This window comes from Oncorhynchus keta, chromosome 37 (assembly GCF_023373465.1).
Source record: "Oncorhynchus keta strain PuntledgeMale-10-30-2019 chromosome 37, Oket_V2, whole genome shotgun sequence".
Taxonomy (NCBI): domain Eukaryota; kingdom Metazoa; phylum Chordata; class Actinopteri; order Salmoniformes; family Salmonidae; genus Oncorhynchus; species Oncorhynchus keta.
In genome coordinates, this window is record NC_068457.1 from 29,109,960 (window position 1) to 29,126,779 (window position 16,820).

At 46.5% G+C, this 16,820-nt stretch overlaps 2 protein-coding genes and 1 long non-coding RNA gene across 47 annotated transcripts in view; 2 read left to right on the forward strand and 1 right to left on the reverse strand.

Annotated features, from left to right (window-relative positions):
• Positions 1-247: 247 nt before the first annotated feature.
• LOC118379637 (potassium-transporting ATPase subunit beta-like) lies at positions 248-10,977 on the reverse strand. 2 transcript variants are annotated; one of them, XM_052500192.1, is made up of 7 exons: positions 10,540-10,976; positions 8,882-9,010; positions 6,792-6,905; positions 4,582-4,781; positions 4,377-4,439; positions 2,965-3,057; positions 248-1,028 (listed from the first exon to the last, which is right to left on the reverse strand). In XM_052500192.1, exons 1-7 carry the CDS (start codon positions 10,649-10,651, stop codon positions 870-872), a joined length of 870 nt encoding a protein of 289 aa, XP_052356152.1. In that variant the 5' UTR covers positions 10,652-10,976; the 3' UTR covers positions 248-869. The 2 variants fall into 2 exon arrangements, with proteins under 2 accessions (XP_052356152.1, XP_052356153.1); XM_052500193.1 differs by lacking the exon at positions 6,792-6,905 and having other exon boundaries at positions 10,540-10,977.
• Positions 4,734-6,785, forward strand: LOC127916872 (uncharacterized). Of its 44 annotated transcripts, none has more exons than XR_008096444.1 (4): positions 4,734-4,805; positions 4,902-5,592; positions 5,792-5,840; positions 6,163-6,785. It is a non-coding gene; the product is annotated as an uncharacterized LOC127916872 (long non-coding RNA). The 44 variants fall into 44 exon arrangements; XR_008096456.1 differs by having other exon boundaries at positions 4,769-4,869; positions 5,079-5,592; XR_008096465.1 differs by having other exon boundaries at positions 4,785-4,837; positions 5,079-5,592.
• Positions 10,978-14,260: 3,283 nt separating the features above from the next.
• Positions 14,261-16,820, forward strand: part of LOC127916639 (rhodopsin kinase GRK1-like) — a 19,987-nt gene continuing 17,427 nt past the window's right edge. Inside the window, exon 1 of the mRNA XM_052498952.1 lies at positions 14,261-15,317. Coding sequence (XP_052354912.1) covers positions 14,616-15,317 — 702 coding nt within the window. The 5' untranslated portion in view covers positions 14,261-14,615. The remainder of the gene's footprint in view (positions 15,318-16,820) is intronic.

Genomic DNA, 16,820 nt, shown 5'->3' on the forward strand with positions numbered 1-16,820 from the left:
GCTCTACTTAATGAACGACACCCAGAGTGAAGTAACTGTGTATCATCAATGAAGTGAACTTTGGGGAGAGTGGAGCCATTCATAGGGTTGTAACAAGCTCAAGACTTCAGGATTGTGGCTAAAGCCTAAATAGGGGAGTCCACTACAATGACCCCCCCACAGGAACTTTTGTAAAGCTGAAAACATGTTGATTACAATACCATACCTTTTTCTTTCTGTTGTCTAATTATAGAGAATAAATATAGAGTGTGTTTGAACTTGTTGTCTTTATGGATTTGAATACATGTTTAATATTTCTGGTTTCATTATGATACAATGCATAGGTAACGTATTGGTTGTACAAGCAGCACTCCATTAACTACATGTTAAATATCCTTCCTAGAAGCTATATAAAAGAGAGAGGTCAAATGAAGCAGAACGACCACTGTCTGGACAGAGATGGTTGAATTTCCAGATTTAAAAGAAACACACATCTGTTCAGGTGAGGTGCTGGCAGAGTAGGACCTCGGATGCGATAACTGAATTACCATCATACCCTGAAGACAGCTGGTCTGTCCAAACGCTGGTTATTAGGTGGTTGTTGATGAGCTAGTGTGAGACTCATTTTCCATGGGTTACCAGATTGCCTTGGTTGGGATCATAGACGAGGATAGATGGATAAAACTGGGTGGGAACGTCGATGGGTTCAGGACATACTTGTGAAGATATCTTCCCACAGACTACTTTAAAATTGAGAAAGCCCTCAACTGCACTTTCCATTCTGTCACAAAAGTCATAATTGCAAAGATGAGGAACACTATCCAGCTCTATGGCTCTGACCATGGTTAGGACCTAGATGGTTGGTTAGCCGGCTTGTCTACTAAAATGTATTATTTCAGAGCCTTGAGCAGGAAGACCACCTTCCCCTGGTATGGTTCGTATGAGTCTTGATAGGCGATGTTGTGGGCCACCACACGGCATTGGATCTTAGCCTCCCTCTCTTTGACCAGGTGGAACTTCACAGCCACTAGAGGGTTAACGTAGGTGGGCTGTGTGGAGGAAGACCAAGAGAGGGTTCATACCAATCATGTTTATACGTAGTTGGATAGAGGGACCAACTGCCACAATGCTTGTTTTGAACAATTATGGCAAAGATGTGCTCTCTATCAAACTCTATGATAAAAGTGCCTTCAAGATGTATTCAGACCCCTTTACTTTTTTTGTTAGTTTTTATTCTAAAATGTATTTAAAAATAAAAAACACTCCTTGGCTATCTACACACAATAGCCCATCATGACAAAGCGAAAACATGTTTTTAGACATTTCTGCAAATTGTATTAAAAATAAAAAACAACTTATGTAAATAAGTATTCAGACCCTTGGCTATGAGACTCGAAGTTGAGCTCAGGTGCATCTTGTTTCCATTGATCATCCTTGAGATGTTTCTACAATTTGATTGGAGTTCACCTGTGGTAAATTCAATTGATTGGACATGATTTGGAAAGGCACACATCTGTCTATGTAAGGTCCCACGGTTGACAGTGCACATCAGGGCAAAAACTGAGGTCAAAGGAATTGTCCGAAGAGCTATGAGACAGGATTGTGTCGAGGCACACGTCTAGGGACTGGTACCAAAACATTTCTGCAGCATTAAAGGTCCCCAAGAACACAGAGGCCTCCATCATTCTTCAATGGAAAAAGTTTTGAACCACCAAGACTCTTCCTAGAGCTGGCCGCCCGGCCAAACTGAGCAAATGGGGGAGAAGGGCCAAGAACCCGATGGTCACTCTGACAGAGCTCCTTTGTGCCGATGGTTGTCCTTCTGGAAGGTTCTCCCATCTCTGCAGCACTCCACCAATCAGGCCTTTATGGTAGAGCAGCCAGACGGAAGCCACTCCTCAGTAAAAGGCACATGACAGACCGCTTGATGTTTGCCAAAAGGCACCTAAAGACTCTCAGACCATGAGAAACAAGATTCCCTGGTCTGATGAAATCAAGATTGAAGTCTTTGGCCTGAATGCCAAGCATCACATCTGGAGGAAACCTGGCACCATCCCTACAGTGAAGCATGGTGGTGGTAGTGTCAGGTTGTGGGGATGTTTTTCAGCGGCAGGGACTGGGAGACTAGTTAGGATCAAGACAAAGATGGAGCGAAGTACAGAGAGATCCTTGATGAAAAGCTCCAGAGTGCTCAGACTGAGGTGAAGGTTCTCCTTCCAACAGGACAACGACCCTAAACACAGCCAAGACATCGCAGGAGTGGCTTAAGGACAAGTCTCTGAGCCTAGACTTAAACCTGATCTAACATCTCTAGAGAATCCTGAAAATAGCTGTGCAGCGACGCTCCCCATCCAACCTTACGGAGCTTGAGAGGATCTGCAGAGAAGAATGGGAGAATCTCCCCAAATACAGGTGTGCCAAGCTTATAGCGTCATCCCCAAGAAGACTCAAGGCTGTAATCGCTTCCAAAGGTGCTTCAACAAAGTACTGAGTAAAGAGTCTGAATACTTGTGAATGAAATGTGATATTTCCAGGTTGCAACATATATTCTTTTACTGTTTTCGTTTTGTCATTACGGGCTGCAACGTAACAAAATGTGGAAAAAGTCAAGTGGTCTGAAAACTTTCTGAATGAACTGTGTCCATTGCTGTAAATCAATAGAGGGGGTTCATGCAGGGGTGTATCCATTAGTCTGACTTTTTTTGCGAACGGAAACAGTTTACCCCAAATGGCAAGTGTTTTGTCTCACGAAATGTAGAGTTTGTATTGGGACAAATTCAGGTTTATCCTTCCCCAGTTTGTTCCTTTTTGCTCCGTTCGCTTACGTTCGATTCCTCGATCAAATGGTGAATGGATTACAATGCAAAACGTTTTGCAATGTTATTTGACAAATGAATACACCCCAGGGGTAAGTGAACCATGCATTGAGTTTCACAAAATAACACGAGTTCCATGGAGAGAAGAAGACGTGGTTGTCGTGGTTACCTGAGCCAGCTTGCCGTAGTATGGGAAGTAGGACAGGTCGAAGGTTCCGTTGGTGGGGAAGTACTCCATCATGTCTATGTTCTCATGGCCACTCTGCACACACACCAACCATCCATTAACACACACACCGACCGTCCATTAACACACACACCAACCGTCCATTAACACACACACCAACCATCCATTAACACACACACCAACCATCCATTAACACACACACCAACCATCCATTAACACACACACCAACCATCCATTAACACACACACCAACCATCCATTAACACACACACCAACCATCCATTAACACACACACCAACCATCCATTAATACACACACACCAACCATCCATTAACACACACACCAACCATCCATTAACACACACACCAACCATCCATTAACACACACACCAACCATCCATTAACACACACACACCAACCATCCATTAACACACACACCAACCATCCATTAACACACACACCAACCATCCATTAACACACACACACCAACCATCCATTAACACACACACCAACCATCCATTAACACACACACCAACCATCCATTAACACACACACCAACCATCCATTAACACACACACCAACCATCCATTAACACACACACCAACCATCCATTAACACACACACCAACCATCCATTAACACACACACCAACCATCCATTAACACACACACCAACCATCCATTAACACACACACCAACCATCCATTAACACACACACCAACCATCCATTAACACACACACCAACCATCCATTAACACACACACCAACCATCCATTAACACACACACCAACCATCCATTAACACACACACCAACCATCCATTAACACACACAAAACCCATCCATTAACACACACACCAACCATCCATTAACACACACACCAACCATCCATTAACACACACACCAACCATCCATTAACACACACACCAACCATCCATTAACACACACACCAACCATCCATTAACACACACACACCAACCATCCATTAACACACACACCAACCATCCATTAACACACACACCAACCATCCATTAACACACACACCAACCATCCATTAACACACACACCAACCATCCATTAACACACACACCAACCATCCATTAACACACACACCAACCATCCATTAACACACACACCAACCATCCATTAACACACACACCAACCATCCATTAACTCACACACCAACCATCCATTAACACACACACACCAACCATCCATTAACACACACACACCAACCATCCATTAACACACACACCAACCATCCATTAAATACTGTTGGCAGACTAGATGTAACGTTCTGAGAAACTGTCTTCCTGGCCAGCCATGTTGAGCAGAGTCAGATTTATTTCTATATAAATATATGGCTTTGGTGTTGAGTAGCCATCTTGGTTTATACTCACCAGTATAGTGCAGTTCAAATGAGGAGCCATGCCAGTCCCGTTGTTGGGCAGGAAGTTGATGATCTGGGTTAGAAACGTCATGCATGTCAGTGCAATTTCCTAATAGGTTATAAATGTATTATAATGTGTTATAAAATCCTCACTTGTAAATGTCATGTTCATAACATAATGTAATATTTCCAGCTGGTTTGTGACTGAAACGCACCCTGTTCATCTTGATGATGACGCAGGGCGTGGTGCCGTTGTAGCCGAACGTCGGGTCGTCCAGGCCGGAGCAGCGTCCCAGCATGCTCTGGGTGAAGCGGCAGGAGTACTTGGTATGGTGTGGAGCCTCAAACTTCTCCTGTTTAAAGTACTCTCCCCTGGTGCAGTTATGGTTAGACTGTTGAGACGTGTCATTGTAGGCTGAGAGAGGAGTCAGAGAGAGAGGTAGAGGGGAGAGAGAGGAGTCAGACAGAGAGGTAGAGGGGAGAGAGAGGAGTCAGACAGAGAGGTAGAGGGGAGAGAGAGGAGTCAGACAGAGAGGTAGAGGGGAGAGAGAGGAGTCAGACAGAGAGGTAGAGGGGAGAGAGAGGAGTCAGACAGAGAGGTAGAGGGGAGAGAGAGGTAGAGGGGAGAGAGAGGAGTCAGACAGAGAGGTAGAGGGGAGAGAGAGGAGTCAGACAGAGAGGTAGAGGGGAGAGGGAGAAGTCAGACAGAGAGGTAGAGGGGAGAGAGAGGAGTCAGACAGAGAGGTAGAGGGGCGAGAGAGGAGTCAGACAGAGAGGTAGAGGGGAGAGAGAGGTAGAGGGGAGAGAGAGGAGTCAGACAGAGAGGTAGAGGGGAGAGAGAGGAGTCAGACAGAGAGGTAGAGGGGAGAGAGAGGAGTCAGACAGAGAGGTAGAGGGGAGAGAGAGGAGTCAGACAGAGAGGTAGAGGGGAGAGAGAGGTAGAGGGGAGAGAGAGGAGTCAGACAGAGAGGTAGAGGGGAGAGAGAGGAGTCAGACAGAGAGGTAGAGGGGAGAGAGAGGAGTCAGACAGAGAGGTAGAGGGGAGAGAGAGGAGTCAGACAGAGAGGTAGAGGGGAGAGAGAGGAGTCAGACAGAGAGGTAGAGGGGCGAGAGAGGAGTCAGACAGAGAGGTAGAGGGGAGAGAGAGGAGTCAGACAGAGAGGTAGAGGGGAGAGAGAGGAGTCAGACAGAGAGGTAGAGGGGAGAGAGAGGAGTCAGACAGAGAGGTAGAGGGGAGAGAGGAGTCAGACAGAGAGGTAGAGGGGAGAGAGAGGAGTCAGACAGAGAGGTAGAGGGGAGAGAGAGGGAGAGAGAGGAGTCAGACAGAGAGGTAGAGGGGAGAGAGAGGAGTCAGACAGAGAGGTAGAGGGGAGAGAGAGGAGTCAGACAGAGAGGTAGAGGGGCAGAGAGGAGTCAGACAGAGAGGTAGAGGGGAGAGAGAGGTAGAGGGGAGAGAGAGGAGTCAGACAGAGAGGTAGAGGGGCGAGAGAGGAGTCAGACAGAGAGGTAGAGGGGAGAGAGAGGAGTCAGACAGAGAGGTAGAGGGGAGAGAGAGGAGTCAGACAGAGAGGTAGAGGGGAGAGAGAGGAGTCAGACAGAGAGGTAGAGGGGAGAGAGAGGAGTCAGACAGAGAGGTAGAGGGGAGAGAGAGGAGTCAGACAGAGAGGTAGAGGGGAGAGAGAGGAGTCAGACAGAGAGGTAGAGGGGAGAGAGAGGAGTCAGACAGAGAGGTAGAGGGGAGAGAGAGGAGTCAGACAGAGAGAGGTAGAGGGGAGAGTGAGGAGTCAGACAGAGAGGTAGAGGGGAGAGAGAGGAGTCAGACAGAGAGGTAGAGGGGAGAGAGAGGAGTCAGACAGAGAGGTAGAGGGGAGAGAGAGGAGTCAGACAGAGAGGTAGAGGGGAGAGAGAGGAGTCAGACAGAGAGGTAGAGGGGAGAGAGAGGAGTCAGACAGAGAGGTAGAGGGGAGAGAGAGGAGTCAGACAGAGAGGTAGAGGGGAGAGAGAGGAGTCAGACAGAGAGGTAGAGGGGAGAGAGAGGAGTCAGACAGAGAGGTAGAGGGGAGAGAGAGGAGTCAGACAGAGAGGTAGAGGGGAGAGAGAGGAGTCAGACAGAGAGGTAGAGGGGAGAGAGAGGAGTCAGACAGAGAGGTAGAGGGGAGAGAGAGGAGTCAGACAGAGAGGTAGAGGGGAGAGAGAGGAGTCAGACAGAGAGGTAGAGGGGAGAGAGGGAGAAAAATAGAGAGGTAGAGGGGAGAGGGAAAAAATGAGGGATTTAATGATTTGTGATGCAGGGAGGTCAAAGCATTGACTAGCAATTGTAGTACGTTGGTTTGAGATAATTGACTGATCAAGTCTGAAATGGGATGGAAGCCTCAGGTCTGGACAACAGGAGTCCACTATGTAGGGTGCCATCTTGGACACTGACGTTTGAGGAAGTTGCTGAGGCAGTTGGACATCTTCCTCTGGCTGGTTTTATCAGACAAGTTGTAGCTGAGTATTACGTCCTCCTCAATATATGTAGGTGGCCAGACCATCACCCCTACACACACACACACACACACACACACACACACACACACACACACACACACACACACACAGAGGTTAGCCGACACCATCCCAGATATGGTCACAGACTGTATAAACTACAGAGATAGTTTAGGGGAGGGGAGGGGGTGAGAGAGAGAGGGGGGGAAGAGAAAAAGAGAGCGACTGAGAGAGAAGGGGAAGAGAGAGAGAGGGGGGAGAGACAGGGGGGGAAAGAGAAGGAGAGAGTGAGAAAGAGAGAGAGGGGGGTAGACAGAGAGCAGGGAGGGCCAGAAGGAGAGAGTGAGAAAGAGAGAGAGGGGGGTAGACAGAGAGCAGGGAGGGCCAGAAGGAGAGAGTGAGAAAGAGAGAGAGGGGGGGTAGACAGAGAGCAGGGAGGGCCAGAAGGAAGGAGAGAGTGAGAAAGGGAGGGCCAGAGGAGGGGAGAAAGAGAGGGGGGTAGACAGAGAGCAGGGAGGGCCAGAAGGAGAGAGTGAGAAAGAGAGAGAGGGGGGTAGACAGAGAGCAGGGAGGGCCAGAAGGAGAGAGTGAGAAAGAGAGAGGGGGGGGTAGACAGAGAGCGGGGAGGGCCAGAAGGAGAGAGTGAGAAAGAGAGGGGGGGGGGTAGACAGAGAGCAGGGAGGGCCAGAAGGAGAGTGAGAAAGAGAGAGAGGGGGTAGACAGAGAGCAGGGAGGGCCAGAAGGAGAGTGAGAAGAGAGAGGGGGGGTAGACAGAGAGCAGGGAGGGCCAGAAGGAGAGAGTGAGAAAGAGAGAGAGGGGGTAGGACAGAGAGCAGTAGGGCAGAAAAGAGTGAGAGTAAATAGTAAAGAGTAAACAGGGAGGGCCAAAGGAGTAAATAGAAACAGTAAATGGTAAAAAGAGAAGGAAAGGGGAGGGTAAATGTAAACAGACAATATGTAACAGGAGCAGTAAACAGTAAACAGTAAATAGTAAACAGTAAACAGTAAATAGTAAATAGTAAACAGTAAATGGTAAATAGTAAACAGTAAATAGTAAACAGTAAATAGTAAACAGTAAACAGTAAACAGTAAATAGTCAATAGTAAACAGTAAATAGTAAATAGTAAACAGTAAATAGTAAACAGTAAATGGTAAACAGTAAATGGTCAATAGTAAACAGTAAATAGTAAATAGTAAACAGTAAACAGTAAATGGTAAACAGTAAATGGTAAACAGTAAATGGTCAATAGTAAACAGTAAACAGTAAATGGTAAACAGTAAATGGTCAATAGTAAACAGTAAATAGTAAACAGTAAATGGTAAACAGTAAATGGTCAATAGTAAACAGTAAATAGTAAACAGTAAATGGTAAACAGTAAATGGTCAATAGTAAAAAGTAAATAGTAAACAGTAAACAGTAAATGGTAAACAGTAAATGGTCAATAGTAAACAGTAAACAGTAAATAGTAAACGGTAAACAGTAAATGGTAAACAGTAAATGGTAAACAGTAAATGGTCAATAGTAAACAGTAAATAGTAAATGGTAAACAGTAAATGGTCAATAGTAAACAGTAAACAGTAAACAGTAAATGGTAAACAGTAAATGGTCAATAGTAAACAGTAAACAGTAAATGGTAAACAGTAAATGGTCAATAGTAAACAGTAAACAGTAAATGGTAAACAGTAAATGGTCAATAGTAAACAGTAAATAGTAATCAGTAAACAGTAAATGGTAAACAGTAAATGGTCAATAGTAAACAGTAAATAGTAAACAGTAAATAGTAAACAATAAATAGTAAATAGTGAAGGGACATTTTTACAAATGGGCTGAATCTGTGGGCCCTGGTCTAAAGTAGTGCACTATATAGGGAATAGGGTCCTGGTCTAAAGTAGTGTACTATATAGGGAATATGGTCCTGGTCTAAAGTAGTGCACTATATAGGGAATAGGGTCCTGGTCTAAAGTAGTGCACTATATTGGGAATAGTAGGGTGCCATTTGGGACACAGGTTTCCATCTCAGTTGTTACCTGGTGATGTTAAGCGGTCCTGGTAGTCTGGAGTGTAGGGGTCCAGGGTGTACATCAGAGTCCAGATGGCCAGACAGAACAGGCCAGTCATTATCACATAGAACGCTACATAGTACAGACTGATGTACACTACAGAAGAGAGGAGAGAGATGGAGAGAGAGAGAGGAGGGGGAGAGAGAGAGAGAGAGAGAGAGAGAGAGAGGAGGGGTGAGAGAGAGAGAGAGAGAGAGAGAGGGAGGGGTGAGAGTGAGAGAGAGAGCGAGAGAGAGAGGGACAGAGAGAGACACCGAAAGAGACAGAGCGAGAGAGGGACAGAGAGAGAGAGAGAGAGAGAGAGAGAGACCAAAAGAGAGAGAGAGAGAGAGAGAGGAGAGAGAGAGAGAGAGAGAGAGAGAGAGAGAGAGAGAGAGAGAGAGAAGAGAGAGAGGGACAGAGAGAGAGAGAGAGAGAGAAGAGAGAGAGAGAGGAGAGAGAGAGAGAGAGAGAGAGAGAGAGAGAGAGAGAGAGAGTCAGTTCCTGCTTTAGCCAACTTCTCTTGCCTGGCCTCATTCAACAACGATGATGACTGGTTGGTAAGGAGTCTGCCACCTCTTGGTCTGTCTGTGGTCTGGTTGTAGTTAGTAAACCTGTATTTCCCATCGAATGTCCAATGTGTCTTTATGACTGACTGAAGCCTATTGGCCGAGGTGCCCTCTATGGGCGAGAGCTGGGGTTTATCTAAATGTGAGAACGTCCAGAGTTCAGAGGGAGAAGTCTCCCCTCACTATTGGCCGAGGTGCCCTCTATGGGCGAGAGCTGGGGTTTATCTAATGTAATGTCCAGAGTTCAGAGGGAAATCTCCCCTCACTATTGGCTGCCCTCTACACTGGGGTTTATCTAAATGTGAGAACGTCCAGAGTTCAGAGGGAGAAGTCTCCCCTCACTATTGGCCGAGGTGCCCTCTATGGGCGAGAGCTGGGGTTTATCTAAATGTGAGAACATCCAGAGTTCAGAGGGAGAAGTCTCCCCTCACTATTGGCCGAGGTGCCCTCTATGGGCGAGAGCTGGGGTTTATCTAAATGTGAGAACATCCAGAGTTCAGAGGGAGAAGTCTCCCCTCACTATTGGCCGAGGTGCCCTCTATGGGTGAGAGCTGGGGTTTATCTAAATGTGAGAACGTCCAGAGGTCAGAGGGAGAAGTCTCCCCTCACAAACCAACCAGCTTATCAGTCAAACTGTTCTCTCTTCAATCTAATGTCCACACACTGAAATAACACTACTCACACTGAAATAACACTACACACACTGAAATAACACTACACACACTGAAATAACACTACACACACTGAAATAACACTACACACACTGATATCCAAAGGACACAGCAAAGTCAGGTGTGAGTTCTGTACTCTCGGGTCTCTCGGGTCACTTTAATCTCATGGAGCCAGTTTAGATGAGTGTTTCAATTAAGTCTGAATATTGCATATACTCCAACAAATCAACAACAGCTTCTTTACCAACTTAGACAAACACACACACACACACACACACACACACACACACACACACACACACACACACACACACACACACACACACACACACACACACACACACACACACACACACACACACACACACCACACAATCACACACCTTTCCCACTCTGCAGTACATACCCCATTTCTCAGGTGTTCTTCCGAACACGGCGCCAGTGTCTGAGTTCCACACGAAGCGACCGAAGTCCTCACACCGCTGGCCACACGTCCTCTTCTCCTTCAGGGCTGCCATGTTGGTGGGCTATAGGATCCAGCTACACCAGGAGAGACCAGTGGGAGACGTGGAGAGATGCTGTACAGGGAGGAGGGATACCTCTTCACAATCTGGCAACCCGGCTTCACTCCTCACCTGGTTATGGTGTCTGAGAGAAACCTACCGGAGGACTTGTCTTCTTTTATTTCCTCCGTCTCTCATTGGTTCCTTTGCTTTTTTTGGGATGTTTCTGTGCCTGTTTCTCTCAGCCTGAATTCTAATACAGTACTACTGTTGTGTTCCTAGTTCTACTACTGTACAGCTGACCTCTCTCTGTGGTGTGACCTACACTATGTGACTGCGTACCCTTGGACTAGACTTTTATACGTGGTGATAAGGGCAGCCTCTGGGTGTAGGGACAGACGTGGGCGGGGCAGGGCCAACCCTGCTGTGACCTCACCCAACATCCCCTGTTTTCGCTGCTCAAACAGAACCCAAGAAGGCTGTGTGACCTTGGTGTGAAACTCTATTGCTCTTTAACTAAATGATATGTCCAGGGACCTTGGTGTGATACTCTACTGTTCTGTAACTAAATGATATGTCCAGGACCTTGGTGTGATACTCTACTGTTCTGTAACTAAATGATATGTCCAGGGACCTTGATGTGATACTCTACTGCTCTGTAACTAAATGATATGTCCAGGGACCTTGATGTGATACTCTACTGCTCTGTAACTAAATGATATGTCCAGGACCTTGATGTGATACTCTACTGCTCTGTAACTAAATGATATGTCCAGGACCTTGATGTGATACTCTACTGCTCTGTAACTAAATGATATGTCCAGGACCTTGATGTGATACTCTACTGCTCTGTAACTAAATGATATGTCCAGGGACCTTGATGTGATACTCTACTGTTCTGTAACTAAATGATATGTCCAGGACCTTGGTGTGATACTCTACTGCTCTGTAACTAAATGATATGTCCAGGATCTCGGTGTGATACTCTACTGCTCTGTAACTAAATGATATGTCCAGGACCTTGATGTGATACTCTACTGTTCTGTAACTAAATGATATGTCCAGGGACCTTGATGTGATACTCTACTGCTCTGTAACTAAATGATATGTCCAGGGACCTTGATGTGATACTCTACTGCTCTGTAACTAAATGATATGTCCAGGACCTTGATGTAATACTCTACTGCTCTGTAACTAAATGATATGTCCAGGACCTTGATGTGATACTCTACTGCTCTGTAACTAAATGATATGTCCAGGGACCTTGATGTGATACTCTACTGCTCTGTAACTAAATGATATGTCCAGGGACCTTGATGTGATACTCTACTGCTCTGTAACTAAATGATATGTCCAGGGACCTTGATGTGATACTCTACTGTTCTGTAACTAAATGATATGTCCAGGACCTTGGTGTGATACTCTACTGCTCTGTAACTAAATTATATGTCCAGGATCTCGGTGTGATACTCTACTGCTCTGTAACTAAATGATATGTCCAGGATCTCGGTGTGATACTCTACTGCTCTGTAACTAAATGATATGTCCAGGGACCTTGATGTGATACTCTACTGCTCTGTAACTAAATTATATGTCCAGGACCTTGGTGTGATACTCTACTGCTCTGTAACTAAATGATATGTCCAAGACCTTGGTGTGATACTCTACTGCTCTGTAACTAAATGATATGTCCAGGACCTTGGTGTGATACTCTACTGCTCTGTAACTAAATGATATGTCCAGGACCTTGGTGTGATACTCTACTGTTCTGTAACTAAATGATATGTCCAGGACCTTGGTGTGATACTCTACTGCTCTGTAACTAAATGATATGTCCAGGGACCTTGATGTGATACTCTACTGCTCTGTAACTAAATGATAAGTCCAGGGAGCTGCCATGGAATTATGTGATGTCTTCTAAAATCATGATTTTGGAAAATGTTCAACTGTGATAATGTTCTATATTAAATGATATGTACCAGGATCTCATAGACCTGTTCTGTAACCTAAATGATATTCCAGGACATGGATCACCTACCATTCCATAAACCTGATCACCTACCATTCCATAGACCTGGATCACCTACCATTCCATAGACCTGATCATGTCCAGGGACCTTGATGGATTCCACCTCTTTAAAATGATACCTAGGATAGGATAATTAATCCTTCTACCCCCCATTTAAGATTTAGATGCACTATTGTAAAGTGACTATTCTACTGGATGTCATAGACCTGGATCACCTACCATTTGTATAGACCTGGATCACCTACCATTCCATAGACATGGATCACCTAAATTCCATGTAAATGGATCACCTACCATTCCATAGACATGGATCACCTACCATTCCATAGACCTGGATCACCTACCATTCCATAGACCTGGATCACCTACCATTCCATAGACCTGGATCACCTACCATTCCATAGACATGGATCACCTACCATTCCATAGACCTGGATCACCTACCATTCCATAGACCTGGATCACCTACCATTCCATAGACCTGGATCACCTACCATTCCATAGACATGGATCACCTACCATTCCATAGACCTGGATCACCTACCATTCCATAGACCTGGATCACCTACCATTCCATAGACATGGATCACCTACCATTCCATAGACCTGGATCACCTACCATTCCATAGACATGGATCACCTACCATTCCATAGACCTGGATCACCTACCATTCCATAGACCTGGATCACCTACCATTCCATAGACCTGGATCACCTACCATTCCATAGACCTGGATCACCTACCATTCCATAGACCTGGATCACCTACCATTCCATAGACATGGATCACCTACCATTCCATAGACATGGATCACCTACCATTCCATAGACCTGGATCACCTACCATTCCATAGACATGGATCACCTACCATTCCATAGACCCGGATCACCTACCATTCCATAGACATGGATCACCTACCATTCCATAGACCCGGATCACCTACCATTCCATAGACATGGATCACCTACCATTCCATAGACATGGATCACCTACCATTCCATAGACCTGGATCACCTACCATTCCATAGACCTGGATCACCTACCATTCCATAGACCTGGATCACCTACCATTCCATAGACATGGATCACCTACCATTCCATAGACCTGGATCACCTACCATTCCATAGACCTGGATAAAATATCATTTTTATGAATGCTACCACTCTGACTCTTTTCTTATCTCTCTCTATCTTTCTTTATCTCTCTCTCTCTCTCTCTCTCTCTCTCTCTCTCTCTCTCTCTCTCTCTCTCTCTCTCCATCTCTCTCTCTCTCTCTCTCTCTCTCTCTCTCTCTCTCTCTCTCTCTCTCTCTCTCTCTCTCTCTCTCTCTCTCTCTCCATCTCTCTCTCTCTCTCTCTCTCTCTCTCTCTCTCTCTCTCTCTCTCTCTCTCTCTCTCTCTCCCTCTCCATCTCTCTCTCTCTCTCTCCCTCTCCATCCCATTGTCCTCCTCATGGTTTAACACAGTAGCAGTGGAAGGAAGGTATTATAGAGTTAGTGGATAAACTCTGAACACAAAGGTGTTGAGTCAGACAGATCTCTGTTATGTGTGTGCGTGGCAGGGGCTTAACCTCTCAGTCTCAGGTCTGCTCCGGTCCCAGTAAGGGGAATCAGTGCTCCTTGTGTGTCTCTTTCTCTCTCTCTGCATCCTGCACTCCAGGGGTACAGACAGATCACCCCTCTGCTCTCTACTGAATCACTACAGTCTGGGGGGAAACTCTAATCCTTTCATTTCCTGTGAACATTTTGGTCATCCGGCCGTCTGTCCTTCTGTTTACTCCTGTCCTTCTCCTCCTCCTTTCCTCTCCCCCTCTTCTTCTCTCTGTCTCCACGACGAGACGAGTTGTCTGGGGATTTTCTCATTCTCCCTCCTGATCTGTTTCCCAGAGGAGCTCGGCGCTTCTCTTCTGTTCTTCTCTCTCTTTGTTTCTGCCTACATCCTTCATCGCCATGGATATGGGCAGCCTGACAACGGTGGTGGCCAACTCGGCCTACATCTCGGCGCGCGGGAGCTTCGACGGCACGGCCAACCCGTCCGCCAACCGGGACAAGAAGTACCACGCCCGCCTGAAGCTGCCTCACATCACGGTGTGCGAGGGCCTCAGGGAGACTCTGGACCTGGGCTTCCAGACCGCCTGCGTGGAGCAGCCCATCGGCAAGCGTCTGTTCCAGGAGTTCCTGGAGGCCAACAACGAATACAAAGGCCCCTGCCGCCTGTGGAAGGACGTGGAGGAGTACAACCAGGCCGATGACCAGGACCGCGTTAAGAAGGCCTCCAAGATGCTCTCTCGCTACATGGATCCAAGCGCCAAACACTTCTGCCCTTTCCTGCCGGAGAACGACATCACCAAGGTGAAGGAGAAGCACGCGGAGGCCGGAGACGATCTGTTCGTGGAGACTCTGACCAGCGTCCTGGACTTCCTCAAGGAGGTCCCTTATACGTTCTACCTGGACAGCATGCACCTGAAGAGGTTCCTGCAGTGGAAGTGGCTGGAGATGCAGCCCACGGGGGAGGACTGGTTCATGGACTTCCGTGTCCTTGGGAAGGGGGGCTTCGGGGAGGTACACGCCACCTCCATGAAGGCCACGGGGAAACTGTACGCCTGCAAGAAGCTCAACAAGAAGAGGCTGAAGAAGAGGAAAGGATATGAGGTGAGAGACAGAAGACCTGTATTACTATTATATATAGTGGCATTTGTAGTTCACTTCTAAAATGGAGGACAAAATTGGTTGCCATTGGAATGGAGGAAGGAGTGCCTGATGGGTAGTGTAGTTCATGGAGGGAAATGGCTATGTGTCAGTGGATGGGTTGATACATTAGGGTTAGGTGTTGGTTTCAGTACATGTGAGTTTTGTGTGAGAGCTCTGAGGAGTTTCATTCATAAAGTTTGTGTTTTGGTGAACACCACTCGTAGGACAACTTATCCAGAGCATCTGTTCAGGATAAGCAATGCTTAGTGGAGGAGGGCCGATTACGGAACAGATTTACGTTAGTACGTAGGAGAACACACACACACACAGGCGTTAGTACGTAGGACACACACACACAGGCGTTAGTACATAGGACACACACACACAGGCGTTAGTACAGAGGACACACACACACACAGGCGTTAGTACATAGGACACACACACACACAGGCGTTAGTACATAGGACACACACACACACAGGCGTTAGTACAGAGGACACACACACACACAGGCGTTAGTACATAGGAGAACACACACACACAGGCGTTAGTACATAGGACACACACACACACAGGCGTTAGTACATAGAACACACACACACAGGCGTTAGTACAGAGGACACACACACACACAGGCGTTAGTACATAGGAGAACACACACACACACAGGCGTTAGTACATAGGACACACACACACAGGTGTTATTACATAGGAGAACACACACACACAGGCGTTAGTACATAGAACACACACACACAGGCGTTAGTACATAGGACACACACACACACACACACAGGCGTTAGTACATAGGACACACACACACAGGCGTTAGTACATAGGAGAACACACACACACAGGTGTTAGTACATAGCCTTCAGCCTTGACCTTCAGCAGAGTGTCACAGCCCTTCAGATTATCACAGGGATTTCACACTACATAAGAACCTCATTCAGGACTATTACTCAACAACACACCTTCCAAATGTCTTCCTCTGAGTTTGCATCACAAATAGCACCCCACTCCCTGTAAATCCCTATGGGCCAAGGTCAAAAGGAGGGCCCTTCATAGGGAATAGGGTGCCATTATAGGGAATAGGGTGCCATTATAGGAATATTGCCATTATAAATACCTTATAAATGTCTGCCATTATAGGGTTAGGGTGCCATTATAGGGAATAGGGTGCCATTATATAGGGAATAGGGTGCCATTATAGGGAATAGGGTGCCATTATAGGGAATAGGGTGCCATTATAGGGAATAGGGTGCCATTATAGGGAATAGGGTGCCATTATAGGGAATAGGGTGCCATGTAGGATCATCCCTGTAGATTTGTTCTATGCCGCAAATAGACTAGACAGAGGAGTGGTCTGGGCTGTGGTGAAACTGTGTCTGTGCACACGCGTGCGTGTGTGTGTGTGTGTGTGTGTGTGTGTGTGTGTGTGTGTGTGTGTGTGTGTGTGTGTGT